Source organism: Ichthyophthirius multifiliis (genome assembly GCF_000220395.1).
Source record: "Ichthyophthirius multifiliis unplaced genomic scaffold scaff_1120509249450, whole genome shotgun sequence".
Lineage (NCBI taxonomy): Eukaryota > Ciliophora > Oligohymenophorea > Hymenostomatida > Ichthyophthirius > Ichthyophthirius multifiliis.
Genome location: NW_004087699.1, coordinates 3,741 through 27,489, shown reverse-complemented (window position 1 = coordinate 27,489; position 23,749 = coordinate 3,741). Strand labels below are relative to the sequence as shown.

The 23,749-nt window shown below is 14.1% G+C and overlaps 2 protein-coding genes across 2 annotated transcripts, besides 39 other annotated features; both read left to right on the top strand. All coding sequences in view use genetic code 6, as the record gives it.

Moving 5' to 3' along the window:
• Nucleotides 1–1,935: 1,935 nt before the first annotated feature.
• Nucleotides 1,936–1,979: a microsatellite.
• A 275-nt stretch (nt 1,980–2,254) lies between these two features.
• Nucleotides 2,255–2,295: a microsatellite.
• Nucleotides 2,296–2,958: 663 nt separating this feature from the next.
• Nucleotides 2,959–3,023: a microsatellite.
• Nucleotides 3,024–3,984: 961 nt separating this feature from the next.
• Nucleotides 3,985–4,023: a microsatellite.
• Nucleotides 3,990–4,077: a microsatellite.
• Nucleotides 4,011–4,072: a microsatellite.
• Nucleotides 4,030–4,077: a microsatellite.
• Nucleotides 4,078–6,119: 2,042 nt separating this feature from the next.
• Nucleotides 6,120–6,174: a microsatellite.
• Nucleotides 6,175–6,311: 137 nt separating this feature from the next.
• Nucleotides 6,312–6,357: a microsatellite.
• Nucleotides 6,358–6,589: 232 nt separating this feature from the next.
• Nucleotides 6,590–6,622: a microsatellite.
• A 168-nt stretch (nt 6,623–6,790) lies between these two features.
• Nucleotides 6,791–6,852: a microsatellite.
• Nucleotides 6,803–6,849: a microsatellite.
• Nucleotides 6,853–8,276: 1,424 nt separating the features above from the next.
• Nucleotides 8,277–8,324: a microsatellite.
• Nucleotides 8,299–8,339: a microsatellite.
• A 2,282-nt stretch (nt 8,340–10,621) lies between these two features.
• Nucleotides 10,622–10,704: a microsatellite.
• Nucleotides 10,625–10,704: a microsatellite.
• Nucleotides 10,705–10,833: 129 nt separating this feature from the next.
• Nucleotides 10,834–10,893: a microsatellite.
• A 202-nt stretch (nt 10,894–11,095) lies between these two features.
• Nucleotides 11,096–11,159: a microsatellite.
• A 266-nt stretch (nt 11,160–11,425) lies between these two features.
• Nucleotides 11,426–11,482: a microsatellite.
• Nucleotides 11,451–11,505: a microsatellite.
• Nucleotides 11,502–11,576: a microsatellite.
• Nucleotides 11,524–11,590: a microsatellite.
• Nucleotides 11,582–11,619: a microsatellite.
• Nucleotides 11,620–12,385: 766 nt separating this feature from the next.
• Nucleotides 12,386–12,462: a microsatellite.
• Nucleotides 12,386–12,468: a microsatellite.
• Nucleotides 12,414–12,468: a microsatellite.
• Nucleotides 12,469–12,606: 138 nt separating this feature from the next.
• Nucleotides 12,607–12,646: a microsatellite.
• Nucleotides 12,616–12,658: a microsatellite.
• A 191-nt stretch (nt 12,659–12,849) lies between these two features.
• Nucleotides 12,850–12,896: a microsatellite.
• Nucleotides 12,897–13,525: 629 nt separating this feature from the next.
• Nucleotides 13,526–13,582: a microsatellite.
• Nucleotides 13,583–13,695: 113 nt separating this feature from the next.
• Nucleotides 13,696–13,760: a microsatellite.
• Nucleotides 13,761–13,914: 154 nt separating this feature from the next.
• Nucleotides 13,915–13,974: a microsatellite.
• Nucleotides 13,917–13,974: a microsatellite.
• Nucleotides 13,935–13,976: a microsatellite.
• A 460-nt stretch (nt 13,977–14,436) lies between these two features.
• Nucleotides 14,437–14,470: a microsatellite.
• Nucleotides 14,471–15,465: 995 nt separating this feature from the next.
• Nucleotides 15,466–21,822, top strand: IMG5_005290 (hypothetical protein; the record flags this gene model as incomplete). Its single annotated transcript, XM_004039892.1, has 4 exons — nt 15,466–15,533; nt 18,033–18,111; nt 20,442–20,994; nt 21,050–21,822. 4 exons carry the CDS (start codon nt 15,466–15,468, stop codon nt 21,820–21,822), a joined length of 1,473 nt encoding a protein of 490 aa, XP_004039940.1.
• Nucleotides 18,860–18,898: a microsatellite.
• Nucleotides 19,064–19,115: a microsatellite.
• Nucleotides 21,823–22,151: 329 nt separating the features above from the next.
• Nucleotides 22,152–22,733, top strand: IMG5_005280 (hypothetical protein; the record flags this gene model as incomplete). The annotated part of the gene is made up of 1 exon (XM_004039891.1): nt 22,152–22,733. The coding sequence occupies exon 1, from the start codon at nt 22,215–22,217 to the stop codon at nt 22,731–22,733; it is 519 nt and encodes a 172-aa protein (XP_004039939.1). The 5' UTR covers nt 22,152–22,214.
• Nucleotides 22,590–22,633: a microsatellite.
• Nucleotides 22,734–22,749: 16 nt separating the features above from the next.
• Nucleotides 22,750–22,834: a microsatellite.
• Between the last annotated feature and the right edge of the window lie 915 nt (nt 22,835–23,749).

Here is a 23,749-nt window from a genome sequence, read left to right as displayed (position 1 = left end):
CCTCACGACTTTATTTTTGAACAAAAAAAAATTATTAAATAAATAAATAATTTTAAATATAAAGTAATAAATACTTTTTGTAAAATCTCCAATAAGTAGTATAACCATTATTTTCTTAATCAATTTCAATAAATAACCTTTAAATATTTATAATAAAATATAATTACATTTTACTATATTTTGGTATTACTATTTAGATATTTCACAAGGTTATTCATATATATATTATTAAGATTATAGACTTAAATTACTTTATTAAATAATACAATATTCTATTTCTGCTTTTGTAATAAATCCTTTTTTATATTTATCAAGTAAATTAAACAATATAATTAAACACCGATATTTTTAATCTTAATAATTACACAAGTTCATAATTCCAAATCCCACTTCATCAATATCCAAGACTCCATCATTATTCTTTATTTTTTTGTTTAAAAAAAAAGATAAAATAACATATAAAAAAATATTGTTTTTTATACTAAATCTAAATAAACAAAAAATTGTTTAATATTTTATTATAAAACATTTGTAAATTTTTCTGAAAATTATTAGAAATTAACTTTCTAATCATAAGAATTTTTAAAAATAAAATCAAATAATTCTTAAGCTTTAGTTGTATGTAATTAAAAGTTACTTATAATATCTATTATTTGCTACTTTTTTTATGAAATAGAAATCTTTTCGAATAAAAAATTAGGGATTTCTAAAAGCTAATAGAAGTAAGAGATTATTATTTTTCAAATATTTATATAGATTTCTAAGAAAATAACTATCTACTATCAATTTATGAGTCATTTAGGTAATTATTACTATCATTTTATAAAAGATTATTACTTTAAAAATTAAAATTGCTTTCTTTAAGAACCTATTTATTATATTATCCTCCCATTTGAACTTATTATTATTAGAGATTATAAATAATCTATTTAATGTCATGTCTTTTATTTTCTTATTCTTCAGGCATATAAACTTAAATATAACTTTCTACTTTTTATTACTTATACTAACTTGAAGGCTTTAAAAATTCATTTTCTAATGCAGTAATTGATTAATTGAATACTTTTTAATTTCTTTAAGGAATTTTTGTGATTGAATTTTCTAAATCTATTTTTCTTGATAATTTATCTAAATTTTAAAAATTATGATGATTTTTCTTTTCATTTTCTATTACTAAATCTACCATTTAACTTTATGACATTTAAATCACTTCAGTAATTAAGCTTCGTTTTTCATCGTCTTATTTTAAAAAGTTACTTTTATTAAGTATTTTAATTTATCAGATTTTTAATGTCTTTATTATATAGTTAAGAATTTGATAATTATATTAAATTTTTTTATGTTAATTATTTAAAATAATATTTTGGTTTTTGCTCGTTGTTTTAATAGCTGTAGTTCTATCTGGGACTTTCATATTCATTTTAATATTATTATTATTAGTAAAAGCCGTTATTATTTTCATTTAATTTAGCTTTTACTGCACATATTTTTAGCTACATATTTAAGGTTTTTAAATCTTTTTATTATGTTATAATTTATTTAATATTTTTTTAAATACCTTGGTTTTATTAGTATTTATCTAATATTGGTTTTAATTTTCCATCTTTGAAAATTTAACTGATGTAATGTTTGTCTGTTTCATTCATATCTTTTTATTTTAAAAATATATAATTTTATAGATGTTAGATATTAATAAATTGAAAACTATATATAAATATGTAAATTTAAAACCTAACCTTAAAATTTATTTAGTATGTCAAATAATTATTTTAAAGATAACGACATTTTTTTGTAATTATTATTTAAATATATATAATTTTTATTAATAATAGCGTTAAAATCTCATAAAATAAAATATTATATATATAAAAAATCAGATAAAAAAAAAATATTCAATTGAATCAAAAAAAAAATAAAAAAGTATTAATATAAAACATATATATATATATATATATATATATATATATATTTAATATATAATCAGTTTTCTTATCATATAATTTATTAAATATATATTATTTTTAATCAATAAAATTCTATTTTTTTTATTTAAATATTATATATTTGATTCTTTATATTTTATTTTATATATATGATGTTCATTGTTTTTATAACTATAATTTAGTTTTATTTGTAATGATTTAAAAAATTAGAAATTTCATCACTTTTTAATATTTTTTATATTTTAATTATCTTCTATCTTTAGAATTAATAAAAATATTTTTGTATACTTGATTTATTTTTTATAAATTACATTTTTTTATTTTTATATAAATTTTTTATATGTTTTTATATTTTAAATTTATCATATTATTATATTGTTATATACATATTTAAATTTTATTCAATAAGTTATCCTTTTTTTCTTTTTTACAAGGAATTTTAATCTAAATTACTAAAAAAATATCTATGGTTAATTTTATTAATATTTAAAATTTATTTAAAACTTATGCTTATTTTTGTTCCTGAAAATATATACTATTATATAGATTTTTTAATTTTCACTTTAATTATAAATAGTTTTTAGGAATTACTTTTTTTATTATTTTCATTATTTTGTTTATGAAAATATATAACTTTTGAAATATTGTAATAATTATTTTTCTTTTTTTTTGATTTAATATAAACTAAGTCTTATTTTTTTAATTTTTAATAATAATACAAAAAATATTTTGTATATTAAAACATCTTTACTCATAAATATATATAATTATTTTTATTATATTTAATATATTTTTTTTTTTTAAATAAAAAGATTATTAGAAAAAAAACTAGTTATGATTTTTTTTATTTATAATATTTTAAAATTAATAAATAATTTTTCTTATCAAATTAATAAATTTAAATTATTATAAAAAATATTTGTAAATAATTAATTTTTACTACAAACAAATTAACTGTTTTAAAATATAAAAAGAATAATATAATCAATGAATTTACATTATTCTTATAAAAAATATTATTATTATTTTATATATATAATATAAATTACTTAATTTTTAATATAACAAAAATTATTTAATATAATATAATTAAATATAATAATATTTATATAAAAAAACCTTGTTGTATTTTTTTTTTTCAATATTTATCTTTTTCCATAATTAGTTATAAAAATATGTTTATTTTTTAAAGCTAATTATTCTTAAGTATTTTACAAATAAATAACTTTTTATTATAATTTTGCATCTTTTTCATTAATTATATCGTTTAATTATTAAATTCTATTTATGTTTTCATTAGCTAATTTCCTGTTTTCAATTTTTTCCAAATTTAACTTATTTTTGAATTCTTATATAACATTAAAGTTTTATTGTCTTTCTTTTCTTAAAGATTCTTTATTTTCATTAGCAGCTTCTTTTATTTTTTATGTGTATTCTTGAATTACTTTCTATATATCTTTTTGATTTTTATCCCCTAATGCCTTTATTTTATGTTCCAATATAACAACAGAAAGTAAGCGTTCTTACATAGATTATAATTCATTATTTTTTCTTTGAAGTTCATTTTTTAATATATATATATCCTATTCTTTTTATTTAAGTTCATTAATAGCATTTGAAAATAATAATTTTATATCTTCCATTTCTTTTTATGCATATTATGCTAATAATTCAGCTTGATTTTCGCTATTTTTTAATTTTTCAGAATAAACTTATAATGAAAGCCTATATTATTAATTTTCCTTTTTTTATTTTATAAAAATATTTTTTATTATTTTTATATTTACTCTTGTTATTTATCTAACAATAGATTCTTAATTTTATAACAAAAAAAGATAATCTTTATCTTAAGGCAAGTTATTGTTATCTTTAGGAAGTTAACTTTTTATTTCATTAATTTATTAAACTTATGTATTATAAATTTTAAACAAAGAATTAAATAAGACTTCAAATAAATTTAATATTTCTTTAAAACTTTTTGTCCTATAATCAACATCCCATTAACTTTCTAAAAATTCTTTTAATTCATCAGAAGCCTTTATTAAAATAAATATATAAATTTAAAATAATTATAAATTTATTTATTTATAAATATATAAATTATATATATATATATATATAAATATATATATATTTTTTTATATATTTATTTACTTATCCTTTTATTAATTTATTCATATTTTTATATGTTAATTAAACATTACATTACATTTCTTCTATTTAATCTTCTAATTCTATAAAGTCTTCTAGATTAAATTTTTTTCTTTCTTTTCTATTCCTTAATTAGATTGATTGCTTTAATATTTATTTTCTTATATCTTGGCATTACTTATGTGTATATTTGGATGAGAAATTTCTTTCTATGAATGTCTTAATGAAAGGTTTGTCGAACGTACTGTTTCATTTTATTATATATTTTATCTATACTCGTATTTTAATTTTTCACTTTAATATGAATTACATATTTGCTTCTTATCTTAATTTTTTTGAATAATTCCTTATTAGTTAATTTATTCCATGTATTTTATTCATTTTTATTATATTGTATTTTTTATTAAATGTAATAAAATAAAAATTATATAAACTGAAATAATATAACAAAAAAATAAAAATACAGATTTAATAATTTTTTTTTTTAATAGAAAATAACTAAAAAAATAATTATTTTTGTCATAAATTAATTATATTTTTTAAAATTCGAAAAATAGAAATAGAATTTTTACATATTTTAAAGTTAAAATAAATAATTAAGAAAAAGATAATAAATTACATATTTTTAATATTCATTATAAATTATACATATATATAAAAAAAAAAATTATATAAAATTTTATTTATATTAATAAATTATAATTAATTAGATATATAAAATTTTCGTTTTTTTTTATAATTTATTTATAATAATATCTTATATATATATAAAAATTAAAAATAAAAAATATTTAATTTTTTTTCTTAAAATTAATATATAAATATAATATATTTTTTATATTTGTTTAAACATAAATAAACAAACAATTTTTTATTTAATTATTCTAAAAAATATTATATAAATAAATTTAATCAATAAAAAAAAAGAAATAATTATTTATATTAAAAAAAATTTTAAATTAATTTAAATTTATGGATATCATAAAGAAAGCCGCATTAGAATTGTAAAAAAAAAAAAAAAGCATAAAAAAAAGTTAACCTCAATAAATAGAAAAGAAAGATATACAAACTAATCTTAATTAGATAAATGTTTAAATGAAGCCACAAGTAAAGAAAATTGGGCTACTCATCCTAAAATTCTTTAATAAATAGCTGATGCATCCCATAATTAGTAAAAAAGAAAAAATATATAAATTATCAATTTATTTTCTAAAATAAGTATGGATTTTGAAATAATAATAAAATTTATTTGGGATAAACTTAAAAGTTCTGAAAAAAATTGGCAAGTTTTGTATAAAGTATTTTTTTGTTTACTTAAATATATTAATATAAATAAAATTAATAAATAGGTTTTATTTTTAATTGATAATTTAATAAAAAACGGAGCACTAAGATGTGTTTGCGAATTCAAAGAAGAAATCTAAAGATTTAAAAATCTTAAAGATTATTAATACTATGAAGATTATGAAGATAAAGGAGTTTAAATAAGGTAAAAAGCCCAATATATTATCAAATTATTACAAGAAGAGGATAAACTAGACTATGAAAGACAATAAGCAAAAGAATTAAGAGAAAAATTAGGAAACGCTAATGGAATTTATTCTATAGGATTATAAGTAAATAGTACTTTTTAAGAAAACTCAAAATTTTAGGGATATTCTTCTTAAAGTTATAAAGGTATAGAAAATTTTAAAAGATTATTTTAAATTAATTTCATAGAAACAAAGTATGCAGGCTATAGTTCGAAAGATTTTCCTCTTATAAAAAATTAAAATCAAAATAATAAAGATTCTTTAGAATACAATTCTAAAGAAAAATATGACGATAATGAATTTAAAGGGCTTGATAAATTCCGATAAAAACAAGAAGAAAATCAATAAAATAATTAGAATGAAAATGAACCTAAAATTTCTTTTTAAGGAAAACTTAATCCTTTACCAAAACCAGGATAATAATAAAAAAGTAAGGAATAATAATAAGGTTAAGTTTTAGATTTATTAGATGATGATACACTATATAATAAAGATTAATAAAGTATATATATATATATATTAATAAAGTATATATTTAATTATTAATATTTTTTTTTATTGCAAAATAAAGATGATGAATGGAATTGGACTAAAGCACCTATATAAAATGAAATCTAAAATTAAGAAAACAAATAAAATGAAAATGATTTATTTGGAGATTTTCAAGGAAGCTAAAATTAAGTTTAAAATAATAATTAATTAAATTATAAAAATAATCAATAATAAAATTAAACAACAAATAGCAATTTATAAAATTTATATAAAATAAGCCAATATCCATAATTCTAAATATAACCTTAACTTATGTATCAATAAGGAAATATGATGTATCCTTAGACGATTGGTTACCCTTAAATGGGATATGGATATTAATAAATGGAATATGGATAATAAAATATTGGGTATTCGTAATAAGCTGTAGGATATGGACAACCTTTGGGATATGGATAAATGTAATAAGGTTATGGATATGGATATGGATATGGATATGGATATAATTAAAATAGTAATATTTTTTTTAAATTAGATTCTTTATTTGTTTTTTTATATTAATAGATTATAGAATATGAATTAATAATAGTTTTTTTGATATTAAATAGGAAATATAAACTGTATTTTTTTTAATTTTTATTTTTATAAATAAATATAAGATATATTTTTTTTTAATTATAATAAATATATATATATATATATATATATAATTATAAATATAAATATATATAATTTTTATTTTCTTTTTAATTTTATAAAATTAAAAATTATTTATTTATAATAATTTTTGTTTCTTTTTTAAAATAGAAAAATAATATTTTTAAATAACTAATAAATAACACTAATTTTTTTATTTTTAATACATATATTATTAAATAATAAATGTGTTTTTTTCAATATTTATTTAATACATATAGAATTATTATAAATAAATAAATAATTTTTTTCTTATTAAACATTAATATACACGAAATAAAAAATAATTTTTATTTTTAATCAATCTTCATTTTTATTAAACTAATAAAGCCTTATAGCAATAATATTTATTACGAAAAAAATCAATATCAAACTAACAATAAAGGCAGGTCTAAATTTAAATGTATTAAAATTATTGTCTATTTTATATACTTTTTCTCCACATTTCCAAGCACACTTTAAATAAAAAATAAAATAATCATCTTAATATAAATCTTTATCATAGCAAACATTAAAGCATTCCTATGCTCGATCTTAATCATTATCATCTGATTTAAATTATTTTTAATTTAAATGACAGTTTTGGTTATCAATTAAGCATTTATTAAATTTATAAGAGTCTTTTTAAAAAGATTAAAATTATTCCTTTTACTTATCAATTATATTTGAGCATTGTTATTTTAAACATAAATCAATTATTTCATATTTGTATAAAGATTATGTTTAATTGATAAAAATTACAAATAAAATCAACAATATTTTCATATTTTAAGTTATTTATTTAATACTTTATTTTATTTTTTAATGCTAAAATTTTTATAAATATTGTTTTTTTTTTAAAAAAAATAATAAATATATTTTATCAAATATTTAACTTTTTTATGGAAAATCAATAATTACTAAGCCAGAATTACAAAGAAAAAAAGTTATTATTTTTAAGGCCAATTTATTAAATAAATTTATAATTTAATTATATAATATATATAAATAAAAATAAAGAACTAAATACAAAATCTTATCTATAAATAAATAAAACTTAACATATTATAAAAAAAAATATGTTATATATATAAATATATTTATAACTTTAAATTTTTTAATAATAGTATTATTTTATAAAATTTAATATTTATAAAATAAATGATTTAAATATATAAATTTAAAAGTGTTTTTATATTTTTTTATTTTTAAATTAATTTTCTAGAAAAATTATATTACTTTTAAACTTAAATTAAAGAAGATATTTAAAAAGAATAGAGTCTGCTTTTGTATAAATAATTTTTAAATATTTATATCTAAATTATAAATATTAATAATATGGATATAACAACTTTCTAATAAAATTAATTTTTAAACTTCAATGTCATTATTATTTTTTTTTGTAAGAATTAAATAATTAAAAATTTCAAGTATTCATAATAATAAAACTGTAATTAATTTAAAACTTAAATATTAATTAGATTTTATAAATAAAAAATGTTTTAAATAAATAAATATTTAATAAATAAAAGTTAATAATTAAATAAAAAAAATATACTTTGTTTGATAAATAAAAAATAAATTTTGAGAAAAGAATATGTTTTAAATAAAATACATTTTTAAAATTAAGAAAATATGTTTTTATTAAAAATTTATAAATATAATCTACTTTATAAAATTATTTATTCAATTATTTTTTTTCTATACTTAAACTTTTTATATTAAAATATCTTTTTTAATTTCCTAAATCTTATTCTGATATTTTTAATTTTTATTTATTAATTTTTTTTCTTCCATTTCTAATAAATTAATGATGTTTTATATCGATAAAGTTTATTTTTCTAATTAAATATTTTGTTTATAGATTTATTTTTTATCTATTTACAATTATTCAATCTATTATTAATATTATTATTTTATTTTTTGTTTAAAATCAATAGCCTCATTACATTGTTATTCTAATTACAAAATTTGTTATTTTTAAGTTTCATTTTATGCTTCTAGTATTTAATATTAATTTTTAATACATTTTAAGTTATTTTTTTCTTTTTCATAACTTTAATTATTCATTTATATATTATTTTCTTTTAATAATAATAAATTTTATAGACTTTTTAAATTTTTTTCTTGGTTCTTATCTTTTTAATTTTCATTTTTAATCCTATATTAATTTTCGATTTCATAGCTTTTATTAATTTTCAATTTAAACTTCAAATTTTCTCTAATTTTTAAAAAGTTAATTTTTTTTTATTTTTTTTACATGTCTTATTGTTATTTTAAGTTTTCATGTTTTATTTATTATAATACTTTTTATTATATTTATAATTATTAATCTTATTTTTAAACTTCATTCTTTAAAATTTAATTATCTTATTCTTCTTATTATATTTATTATTATATTCGGATTTTTTAATTATGTAAATTATTTATTTTTTCATTTTTATATTTGTTATTTAAATTCTGTTCAGATTTATATTTATAATCAGATATTTTTTCTTATTTTTTTTTAAATTTTTCTTAAAGAGTTTGTAAAGTTCTTTCATTTTGACTTATTTAGTAATTATTAGCTTCAAATTTCTACTTTAGATTTTGATTTATAATTATTTCTTCTTATATATTTTAATTATTTTAATTTTAAATATTTTTTTTAATCATATTTATTTCTAAAAATTATGTTTAAGTTAAATCAAATGTTTCTTTCATTTCTTTTTTTTTATTTTTTTATTCTTTTAAATCGTAACTTAATTAGTTTATTTTTAAATTATATTATTAATTTTATTTTTATTATAACTCACTTTCATTTGATATAGTTTAATTCAATTGATTTAATTTAAACCTATTTTTTATATAATACACATTTTGTATTTTATTACATTAAGTTCTTTATTTGTTGTTTTTTTTCTTTCTTTTTTTTATATAGCTTAAGTATTTAATCTTTTTAAATCGCCTGCTCTTTTAATTTTTTACTTATATCTTAATCATACTATAATAACTATTCTTTTTCTTCAATCTGTTATTACAAATTCTAAATATATCCTTAAACTAAATTTATTTAATTATCAATATCTTTTTCATAATTATAATCATAATTTATTTGATTATCTTTTTGATAAAGTTTATTTTGATTATAATTTATTGAATTAATTTAATCTATATGTTTGTTTTGAGAGCTTAAGAGATTATTATCTTAGATTTACATTTATAAAGATTAATTAAAAGTTATTTAAAAAATTAATTTAATTGATTATTTTTTAATTGAATACACATAAATAATTTGAAAAATAAATAGATAACAAATAAATTATTAATTTATAATATTCAATTTATTTTTGAAAAATCTATTTAATTATTTGTATTATTCAAAGTTCATATTTTACTTATTAATAGAAGTTTTTTTAACTTAAAAATAAAAAATTATAATCATATTTGTATAAATAAATTTAATAATCAAATATAATATAAAAAACAAATAATTTAATAAATAATATAAATATCTAAGTAAAAATATATATAAAAATTTATTTTTATTATTTTTTTTATATAATAACAATTCATTATTATTTTAAAATTTCTATCTTTTTAATTTTATAATTAAAAAGCTAAACATAATAAATAATATTTTTTATTATTAAAATGATGGAATTTTAATTTTATTATTCTTAATTATACAAGCTAAATCTAGAGTAAATATTTTGATCTATCTATATATATACATATACATTAAAAAAACACAAAAAATTTTTTATTGTAATGTTATAATATTATTTAAGTAATTTTATGTTATTAAATTATTTAAAAAATTAATATTTAAGAATAAAAAGTTAATTTTATTATAATAATAATAAATATTAAAAAAATAAAACAAATAATAATTTAAATAAATATATAAAAATAAAAATATATATAATAATTTTTAATAATTGTAAGTTTTGTATGTTTTTCATAAGAATTTATATTATAATTATTTTCGAATAGTTATTTTATTTTAGATTTCATTCTATAATTTAAGATTATGTAAGTTTATATTCAATTAGTTAAAAATTTATTATATTATCTTTGTCCATTTTTATTTTTTATATCTTTTCCATTATTTATTTATTTGTTTATTTATATTATTAAAAAATTTAATTTTGTTTCTCATTGATTTTTTGTTATTTTCTAAACGTACAACCCATTTTTTGTTATTTTTTACTCTTCTTACTTTTTTAATTATTCAATATTTTTAAGTTATTATTTTTTATTAAAATAACATCAAAATTTAATTATATAAATTTTGTTTATAATTTCTTAAGCTAAATAAATAAATTATTATAATATTTTTGTTAAAATTAATAATTAAATGTTTTTAAAATTTTCTATAATATTTCAATAAAATATAATTTTGTTTAGAAAGCAATCAGTAAAATTAGAAATGAGTTTTAGATATTTTTTTTGAATTTAAATTAAATAAACAAGTGAATATAAAAAAATTATTTTATTTTTATTTTGTTTTTGTATTCTTTTATTTATTTAAAACAGTAAAATAAGATATATAAATATATAATATAAATTATGACAATCTTAAAAAATAAAAAAAATTATAAAATAAAAATCATAGTTTATTATCTATATTATAAATATTGTTTTTCTATTTTATAAAAAATCAAAGTTATAAAAAATTAAAATTAAAAAAATTAATGTTATAAAAAAAAAAATATAATTTATTAAAAAAATTTAATATTAATTTTTGATAAAATATAAATTAATATTTTTTAAATATATAAATTATATTTTATTTAAATATTTACGATTAATATTAATATATTAAAATTATTATATAATATTATGTTATTATATGTTATATTTAAATAAAATACTTTTTTATTTCTTAAAATATAAGAATAATTTTTTTTTTTATTTTAATAAAAAAAAATCAATAATAAAAATTTATATTATAAAAATATTTAAATTAAACAATAAAAATAAAAAATATTATTATTTAATTTGTCATTTCAATTTATTTATTTACTTGCCCAAGCCTCAGTACTATCATTATATATTTATTTAGAACTAAATTTAACTTTTTGAACATCATTTTTTGAATTTACAGCATTTTCTTGAATTCTACTATTAATTATTTAATTAACAGAAATATTTTTAGAATCTAATGTTTTAAGTCTTTAGATTTCGCTCATATAATCATCAATACTTTATCTTTATTTATCTGAAAAGAACTGTCTGTTTTTTTTTAAAAATTATATATATCATAAATTAAATAAATAAATACTTCTTATCAACATATATATCTTGCATTAATCTATAAACTTAGTATTTTGACCAATCTTTAATAAGGAAATTTTTAGTAGATATGATTGCATTAAAAATCAATTATTATTTATATTACAATTAATCATTTTGATTATACTTTTATAGCAAAAAATATATATAAAATAAATAATTTTTATATATTTTTATTACCAAAATTTATTATGTTTATTACGATAATTGAAATTCATATAATTTTAAGTCATTTTATTCATTATTTTCATTATTTTATAATTTTTATTAGCAATTTTATTAATTTGATTTAATTTCTTCTGTTTAGTTTTCATATTCTTTTTATTTTTATTTTTATTTTTGCTTTTGTTTTTCTTCTTCTTCTTCTTCTTTTTGTTTTTCTTTTTGCTTTTCTTCTTATTTTTTATTATCAAATTATAATTATTATTATTAATCTTATAATTTAAATGGTGCTTCTTGTTAATTTTAATTTATTTCTTATTATTTTTATTAGCAATATTAATTTATAAAATTTATTAATTTATCAAGACTTTTTTAAAACTTTTATTTATTTATAAAAAAATATAATTTATTTATTATAAAAATATACATGAAAACTATCATCTGTATATAAAAGTAAATTAACTCTAAATATATCCAATATTTTATAAAAGTCTCCAAATTATTATTAAATGCAATGTTCCTTTTTTTCTATTATTTAATATAAAATAGCCAAAAGGTGTTTTTTGTCATTTTTTTATGTAAATTTTAATGACATTAATGATAATTAATAGACAGTCTATAAATTTTAATAAAATATATTAATTATATATTTTAATTATATATTAAAAAAACTTCTAATATATGTGAAGGATGTATACGTGAAATTTCATTTTTAAATAACTTTTTAATTAATTCTAAACATTTTGAAGATTTATTTTCTTAGTTTATTTGCTTTAATATTTTTTCTAGAGCTTCGTGTGGTAATACTTTTTTTTTTTATTTAACGAAATAAAATATTAAAATTTATTTTTTGGATTAATATAATAAAAAAAAGGAAATAATTATACGATATACTACATTTATATAATTTTAGTTCAAGTACTTGTTTTTTCTTCGTTTGTTTTAATTTTTTTTTAAGGATTTTCTTAAAGCAAATATTAATTTAAATTTTATTTTTGATACTAAAAAAATAATAAATTTATGGCTTTTAAAAATGATTTACTTATTCAAAATCATTTAAAATTTGATCAATTTTATTTTCTGATGCAGTATTATTTGCACATTCTCTTCTAAATTTATTATCAAAATTCATTGTTTTATATTATAATTGAAATTTTTATTTTTTATATATAATATTTTTTTTTAAAAGCCTATTATTATTTTTAATTTATTAAATATAAAAAATTTTAAAAGGAATTCAAATAATTATCATTTTATATGGATAAATAAAAACAAACATAATTATATGATAAATTAAAATAAAAAAAAATATATAAATTTATTTAAAATAATTAAAAAAATATTAAATTTTTTGATTAAGTCATAATTTAGAAAAAAAATATTATTTATAAAAAAAATTAGTATACAATATTTAAATAATTAATAAAATAATAAGAAATTATATAATAGGTGATTTATATTTTAATATATTTATTTTATTAAAAATATATTTATTTTATTAAAAATATATTTATTTTATTAAAAATATTAAAAAAAATCAAAATTAAAATAAATTGTAATAAAAGGTTTATATATTAAATGTAATACCAAATTATTTTAACATAAAAAAACATGTAAAAATATTTAAATTAAAATAATTATAAAGGAAAAAAAACAAATTAATTTTATTATAAATTGATTTTTAAAATTATTTTAAGATAAATAATAATAAATATAATTTTTAATGAATATAATAAATTATTAAAAGATTTTCTAAATTAATAAATAAAAAATTACTTAAAAAAAAATATTAATAAATATATAAATAAATAAATATAAAGGCATTAATATATAATTTTTAAATATAAAATTATAATATTTTAATTTCATTTTTTATTTATTTTAGACCAAATTTTTATTATAAGATTTTATATAATATTTTATTTTATTTGAGAATTCTATTAATTATTTTTTTATGATTTTGTAAATATTTTAAAATATAAATTTTTTAAATTTTTATTATTTTAAATATTTTTTCTTCCGCCATCTTTTTATATTTTTTTTAATTATTTTTTTAAATTTTTATTTTTATATTTATTTTAATTCATTTTTTATTAAATTTATATTTAACATATTTTATTTTATAAATATAAAATTTCAATTTAAAATTATTTTGTAAATAATCATATTTTTATTTAAATATATGCATAAATTATTACTTAATATATAAATTTAATATTATTATAAATATAATTTTATCTTTTATTATATTATTTATTAATTTATGTTAAAAATGGATATATTTAAATATATTATTCAAATATAAAATAATATTTCTATAACAAATATTTTTTAATAAATAAATTTTTATAAACAAATGAGTATATTTATTATAAAAATTTATAATAATTTTTTTTTTAATATAAAAAAAACATATATTTATAATTTTTATATAGAAAAAAGGCTAAGTAAAACATAAACCTTTTTTAAAAAATTAAAATGTATATAAGTTATGTAAGCATGTTTTTTTTTTAATTTTTTAAAAAATTCTTTTTTAATTTCAACCTTTTTTTAAGGAAATTAATTTTTTAATATACAAATAAATATTTTTTTATATATTTTTATACAAATACTATATTATATTATTTTTTTGTAAACTAGAAATATTATTTTATATTATTTTTTAATAAAAAATAACTTTAACAATTTATTATAATATAATAGAAGATATAAAATTAATTTAATGTTTTTATCTAAATTAATATAAATATTTTTTATATATGTTTACTTAATTATAATTATTATATTTTATATAATAATATAATTATTTTTATAAGATGACATCATTATAATAATTAAATAGTAACTAAAATTTTTATATTTCTCAAAAATGAATTTTTAATTCCTTTTTTTAAAAAAATATAGAAACTAAACATAATACAAGCAAGAGCTATAAATATATTTGGTAATCCGAAATTTTAATCAACGATATTAAATAAATAATCTTATTTATTATATTTCTCTAAAATAGTTAATATTATAACTTTTACTAAGAAGTTCTATTAATTTTTTATATATATACTTTTATGTTTAGTAGAATTAGATATTTATACAAAATAATTTAAAATAGATGGTATATTATTCCATTAAACATATAATCGAAATATGTAATTAAATATAAACTAATAATGAAGATAAGCTTATTCATGGAAATATAAGATTAAAAAATATTTTATACAAAGAATAAGAAAATTATGGAAACCGCCTTTCCTTCTGATTTCGAACATTCTGAAAACTAGCAAGTTCAAGAAAAACATGAGCTGTAAGCGAATTAATAGTTTTTTTATATAATTCCTTAATAAATAGTATTTATTTCTAAACAGATATAGGCTTTTTAAATTTAAAAAAGTAGTATTATTTTTTATGGAGAAATAGTATCAATGAATTATATTAGAATATAGTTTATCCTATTGAAAATAAAAGAATTACTATCGAAAGTGCTATGTTTTTTAAAAAGCGGATATTGATAACATCTTTCAGACATGAGAAATCACAGCTATAATAAATTTTCGATTAAGTAAAATTTATATATTTAATGTAAATAAATTTTAATTAATATTAAAAGAATTTTTTTTGAGAATTAATTTATTATTTTCCCTTCTATTTTTTTAATTAATAATCTTTTATTAAAAACAAAATAAAAGTTAATGTGTTAAATTAATTTCAAATTCTATTAAAAAATATTTTTTTTCTAATATTAAAAAAATTATTTATCTATAATTTTATTATTACTAAAAGATTTTTATAAATGATGTATAGCAATCTAGAAGAATAAAGATAATCAAAAATTTTAAGAAAATTTAACTCTATAAAGTAAGAATAAGGAACTGTATAATCTTCGAGTATAAAACTATTAAATAAAAATTATATTTACTTTTTTTACAAAATAATAATATTTTAGATTAAGTAAAACATGTATTTTAAGAACCATACTTTTTAAATTCTTTTTAGATGGAACCTCCTGTTTTGGCAATATTTTTTTACTTATCAGCAATTATATATGCATTATATTATTATTATGACAATTAAAGACATGGTTTATTTAAAAAAAAAACAATTTTTTAAATATATTTATATTTAGAAAACAAAACAAAATATTATATTTATGGAAGCGTAATTTATTTTATTAATATTTTGGATATCATAATGGGAGAAATTACTAATTATTTTACCAATTAAATGAATACTTAATAGCTTTATGAATATTAGGAAAATTTAAAATAATAAAAAATTCTAATAAAATATGAAGTAAAAGCTTATCATACTGAATATTAATATTATTCTAGAAAGAATAATAGTAGAACTGTAATTACATATAGAAATAAAATAAATATGAATTACGATATTAGCTAAGATTAAACAGAAGAGATTACTTAATTTTTTGATAAATATTTGATTTTTAGAGCACATACATTTATAGTTTATTCTTTTGGAAATGAATAAAGTAAAAGAATATGGTAGGAAATTAAAAATTATGAAATGTATGAAGCTAAAAGAAGAGACAAATATTAATCAGATAAAGAAGAAATTTCTTTGCAAAATTTAAAAGAAAATATTCTTATTGTAAATGATATTAAAAAAGCATAAAATATACCATTTTTTAATTAGTTAGTTTTATATAAAATATGTAATTTTTAATTTTTTTATTTACTAATTAATAGTAAAAGTTTTGTTTTATTTTCTTTATTTGGATTATCTATTCCTTATAGAATGTATATTAATTCTAAAACTTCCTTATTGCTGAATTATATACATAAAGTTATTTATATTGAACCATCAAATCCATAATATTAAAACATAAAAAGAAGTTCATAATAAATTTTTAACAATAATTATTATGAAGTATTTTTAAAATTTAAAAAATATATATATATATTTATGTTATAAATTAAAAAAAATAGAATTTCTAATAGTAGTAATAATAATAAGAATATTAAGAACCTCCAATAAATCCAATGATAGACTGAATTTGGAAAAATCATTTTATTTGAAAGTGAAAATTTATAAAAAGTAAGCATTAGTTAATGCTTTTTATAAATAGCAATAAAATAATTTTATATATGTTTTTGATAAAAGAAATTTTCTATTTTTTAATCTTTTTCATTTATTTATTATATTATTTTTTAATTATTTACTTTCATTTAATGAATTTATATAATGCTTTAATTAAAAATTAATGATTTTTTTTTATTTAAACTTATATTAAAATAAAATATATGAAAATATAAAAAACATTATTTTTAAAATACAATTTCAATATTAATTTTATTAAAATATAAGCAAAATAAAAATGCTTATTTTAAAATTTTAAATATATATCAATAAAATAATTAAATTCATTTTTTTCTTTTTATCTTTAAATATTATTAAGTTTATTAATAAATATATTTATGAATTGAATCATATATTATGCTCTAAATAATAAAAGTATAAAAATATAATAATTAATTATAATAATAAAGATTACGAAAATTTTATATAAATTAATTTTTCGTTATTAATTAATATCTCTGTCAACAGTTAATTTTTTAATATATATGACATAAATATTATATTTTAATAAGTCTATCATAAAAACATAAAAAAATGGCTATATATTTATATGGTATATTTTAATTAAAAAAAATTATTATATTTTGTACTATTTACTAATATATATTAAATTAATAATTATTATTAATAAATTTAAATAAGTATTATTAATATTTTTTATATTTTTTTTTAAAAAACATAAATTATATTTAAATATAAAATAATGTAGCAAAATTAACCTTTTAATTTAAAAACAACTCCATAATAAAAATAAAGCCTTGATGAATTCTCAGCTTTGCTTGAAAAATGTAAAAAAATTTAAATAAAAATATCATTTGTTCATATTTTTTTTATTTTTTTAAAAAACTTAATCAATAAAAAATGCAATAATCCATTTTTTCTTTCATTTTTTTTGATTGAGTTTTTTTTAAAAAAAATACTGAAAATACATATATTTAATATCAACTAATTTCATATTAAAATTATTATTATTATTATTTTAATTTTAAATTTAATTATTTAAATCCATAAATAATAGATAAAAACAATCCAAATGCTTTATCTTAAATTTATAAAATAATGAATTATAAGCCTGTACCTTAGAATTAAGGAGAGTCTAAACTAATCGATTATGAAACTATGAGAGAATTTTTAAAAGTTAACAAAGGAACATCTGAATTCGATTTATATGACGATATTTTATATTATGATGAAAACAAAATAAGAGAAGTTGTTTTGAGATAAAATTTCTTGATATCAAAAGGTTATTTTGATCCTAAAAAATACTTCCCTTCTATTTAAATTAATGATTTAGAAGATACATAATTTGATTAAAAGATAAAAGGTTTTTTATATTAAATAAAGCAAAATAAATATATTTTTTATTTAAGATATGCTTCACAATAATGTGAATACAAATTGATTTAGAATTTCTATTTATACAAAGAAATGAGTTTTTAATAACTTAGAAAATTAAATATAAAAACATAAGATATAATAAAAATAATCGAATTATATATTATTTTAAATATGAAAAAAAAAATTCTTTAAATTGAAATATATAATATTTTTTATATATTAATTTTTTTTATTATTTCACAATTTATTTAATGTTAATTATTTTATAATTATTATTTATCTTTATTTTATATAAAAAGCAAATATTAAAAATATATTTAAATTATTTATAATGATAATTAAAAAACTCAATTTTAATATTTTATTAAAAAAGGAGTTTTTTTAATAAATACTTTAATTTTCAAAAATAAAATTTAATAAAATAAAAATAAAAAATAACAATAACAATAAAATATATATATATATATATATATAAATATAAAATGCAAAATATAAACTCATAAAATCCATAAGAAATATTAGAAGCTTAAGCTTTTGATATATTAGAAATGGAGTTCCAACAAGTTTTAAATGAATTATCATAAGATTAAAGTCTTATAAGATTTAAATAAGAATTTGAAAAATTCCATAGGGCATTAAAGATTTCGCATGAAAACGAGAAAAGATTGCTTGCGAAATGTCGAGAATATACACAGGATATAGGTTAAAATACTGAAAATTTATAAAGTGTATTAAAAATGACATAGGAAGATAATAATAATATTAATAATTTAAAAAATGAGCTTGAAAAAACATATAAGATATTAGAAATGTCAAAAGATAAAGAAGTGAAAAATAAACTAAAAGTGGAAAATTTATTCAATGAAATTTAACATTTAAACAAATTAATTGAACAAGCAAACAGTTCAACTTCAAATAATTAAACTACTACTGTACATGATTTATTAGTGACCAAAGAAGAACTTTAGAAAGAAGTTGATTAGTTAAAAGCGAATATTAGTTTTATTAAAGAAGATATTCAAAATCTTAACGACAAAATAAAAACAAATGAAAATTATTATTTAAATTTTTAGAATGAGTATGGACAAATTCAAGAAGAAAAAAAATAATTAGAATTTATTATTTTGAAAGATGATGAAAATAAAAAATTTATTCAATAGGATTTAGATTAGATAAAAAACGAATATGAAACTTCTAAAAAAAAGCAAGAAAGCTTAAAAAAAGAAATGGAAGATAAGTTAAAAACGAAAGCTAATTTGTCAATTATTATAAAATAAAATGTTTCTCATTTGAACGAATTAAAAAATAAAACTAAAAAATATTTGCTGAAGAAAAATTTAATTTTAAATGAAAAGATATTCATGGATAAATAAGAATTTTTTGAATTTTAATAGAGGTTTAATGATTTAAAAGATAAAGAAATGCAAATAAATGAATAAATAAATTCTGAATTATAAAATAAGAATCATAAAATAGCATAGATATAACATTTGTAAAAGGAGATTAATGTAATTAGTCAATCTAAAGATGCGACTGAAAAATAAAAGATATTCTTTAATAGGGATTAGTTTAAATCGAAGAAGATATTATTCAATAAAGAAGAGTTGCAGGAGAAGATAGGAGCCTATTGGAAGAATTGAAAAGAAATAGAGATATTTTGTAAAAGGAAATTAATAGGGCGGATGGAAATAATAAAGAATAATTAGAAGAAATATTACAAAAAGTTAAAGTTATTAAGGAAAAATATAATGAATAATAAATTCTTATAAAAAATATTTAGAAAATAAATGAAGAAATACAAGTGGTTAAGTACGAGAAAGAGAAATATGGGGATTAGGCTGCTTAAGCTAATGCAAAATATTTCCATGCTTTGGAAGAAATTAAACTTAAGGACAATTTGATTTCTGAATTTATAAAAAAAAATATTGAAACTGAGGCTAAGCTTAAATAGTAGTAAAACTTATACGAAAGTGTTAGATAAGAATAGAATTTTTTCTCAAAAAATCTTACAGAAGCTCAGAAAGATTTGGAGGAGATTAAGAAAAAACAAAAAATAGTAAATTAACAGATTTCTCAATTAAAAGAAGAGATTGATGTTAAATAAAAGCTTCTACTTTAAGAACATATAAATCATAAAAAAAAAGACGAAGTCGCAAAAGATAAGGCAGCTCAAAGTTTAAAATATAAAGCAGAAATGGGGGAAAAAATAATTATAATTAAGTAGTTTTAACAGGATATTTCAAAATTAAGGTATATGATTTCTGAGTCGGAATCGTAAAGACAAAAACTTTAAGAAGAATATGAACTAGTTGTGACAGAAAGGGATATTTTAAGTAAAAAATTAATTACATACTATATTATTTTTTTATATATTTTACATAAATAAAGGTACTTAATTAATAAGAAGAAACACAGAAGCTGCTTTACTTTATGAAAAAATAAAAATTAATTAAGCCACATTAAAAAAAGGAGAAATTTTATATGCATAAAGATTAGGGGATATAATTATTTGGAAAAGTAAAATTGCAGACTTATTACTAGAAATAAAATACTTTAAAACATAAACAAAAACTATTTGTGAAATGTAAAAGGAAGTACGTAATTTATCGAAAGAATTAATTGAAGAAAAATTAAGAGTGAAGTTTCTTTCTCAAGAATTTTCTAATCCCTTAAATATACATAGATGGAGGAAACTCGAAACTACAGATTATGAAGCCTATGAGTTGCTATTAAAAATTTAATCTTTGTAAAAAAGATTGATTTAAAAATCAGAAATTGTCATTTAAAAAGAAAATAATATTAAAAATAAAGATATAGAGTTGTAAAAATTAAAATTAGAAATGAAAAGATAACCCAGTAATGAAGAAGAATAAATGATTTAGGTGTTTTAAGATACTTTAAAATAAAAAACAGTATAATTAAAAGCTATGAATGGAGAAATTACAATATATTAAAGTCATTTGAATGAATATAAAATGGAAATCGATAGATTAAATAAGGATTTATAATAAACTAATAAAAAATATTATGCCTAAAAAAAAGTTCAGTAATAAAAAATGGAATAATCTTATAAATTTAATCAAGCTTCAAAATTAAAAATTAATTTACCAGATAAAAGAATTGTGGGGGGAGGATTTAATATAATCTTATATCATAGTTGAATATATATAATAATTTCTTTATTAATTACGTAAATATTGTAAAATTTATTATAAATTATTAATTAATAAATAAACAAGCAAAAGTTTTTTAAAATTATATATTTTTTCCTTTTTTTTAATTTAAGAATTTTTCTATCTATTTTTTAGTATACGAAAGTAATATTTATAATATATTATTTATATTTAAAATAAATATTTAAATATATTATAAATTCACTTATTTTATTTATTAGCAAAAATTAAATTTAAAATTTAAATATTAAAATATTTTTTATTTATATTATCAAATAAATAATATTTTTTTAATAATAAAAAAAAAAAAACGCTTAACTAAAAAAAAAAATGTAAAATTATACTTCACTCAAAGATCTTCCTGAAAGCCTAAAAAAGCAATGATTCCATTTTTCTTGTACAAATAAGAAGTTTACGAAACTGTAAAACAATAAAATCCAGAATTAAAGATGACCGAACTAACATCTTTAATAGCTGAATAGTACAAAAAGCTTCCTGAAAAGGAAAAAAAGAAATATGAAGATGATTACTAAAGAAAAAAGCTTGTTGCTGATAAAGCTGTTGATGAATGGAAAGCTAAGTATGGAGATATCGAGAAGAAACTTAAAGATGCTGAAAAAGAAATGAAAGAAGAAAAAAAGAATCTAAAAGAACAAAAAAGTAAATCCAAAGAGTCAAAATAAAATTCTAAACTAAATGAAAAAAAAGGATAGGAAAAAGAAAATTAAAAAGAAAAAGAAAAAAAAAAAGATGCTAAAGATCATAAAGAAAAAGATCATAAAGACAAAGAACATAAAGAAAACAAAGAAAATATCCAAAAAGGAAAAAAAATGTAATCAAATGGAAATTAAGTAAACTAAAAGAAAGAACCAAAAAAAGATAAAAAATAAAAAGATTGAAAATAATAAAAAATAAATATTATATTATATATATTAATATATATATATATATATATATATATATATATATATATATATATATATATATATATATATTATATTTATTGATTTATAAAAAAACAAAAAATTTTTAATTTATATTATATATATTGTGATATTTGTAATTTATATAAGTATTTTCTTATAAATTTTATATGTGAATAAATATTTTTATGATTTATTTATTATTTTTTCATAAATTTATTTATTTTCTTTAATTTTTATTTTAAACACTAAATCAACAAATAAAATGAAAAGCGACTTTTTTGTTTTGATCTATACAAAAAAATACAATATAAATAAAATTTATAAATATAATAGATATAATTTATGAAGACATTATTTTTTTAATTTATAAATATTTTTTTTTTGATTTTCAAATAAATATTTTAAAAATAAAAAATATATTTCAATTTGAATTTTTTGTTAAATAAAAAATATATATATATGTAATAATTATAATTAATTTTTTAAAAATATAAAATTCAAAATATATTTTTAAATTATGCATAAAGCAAATAATTTTTTTTTTTTAATGTTTTATTTTATAGATGTTAATTTTAAATTTAATAAATATTTAAAGTTATATTTTATATAAACATTTTAATATATCTTTTTTATCATATTAAATAATTATTTTTAATTATAATATTTAATATATTAATTTATATGTATTTTTTTTTTTATTTAGTAAAATATACATGAAATTTATTTTTTTTAATAGTTAAAATAAAAAAATAAATAATTATAAAAGAACATGTATTTATACTAATAATTTAAATGTTTAAAATATTTATTATATTGAAGTTTTTTTATTTAAAAGCTATTAAAGAAATTTATAGATACAGAAAGAACATATAAGAATTACATGTCTTTATTTAAAATATTTTCATATAATTGGCAATACTACACAAATTACTATAGATATTAATAATATAAATATTACTATTCTAATTTTTAATTTTTTATAGAATAAT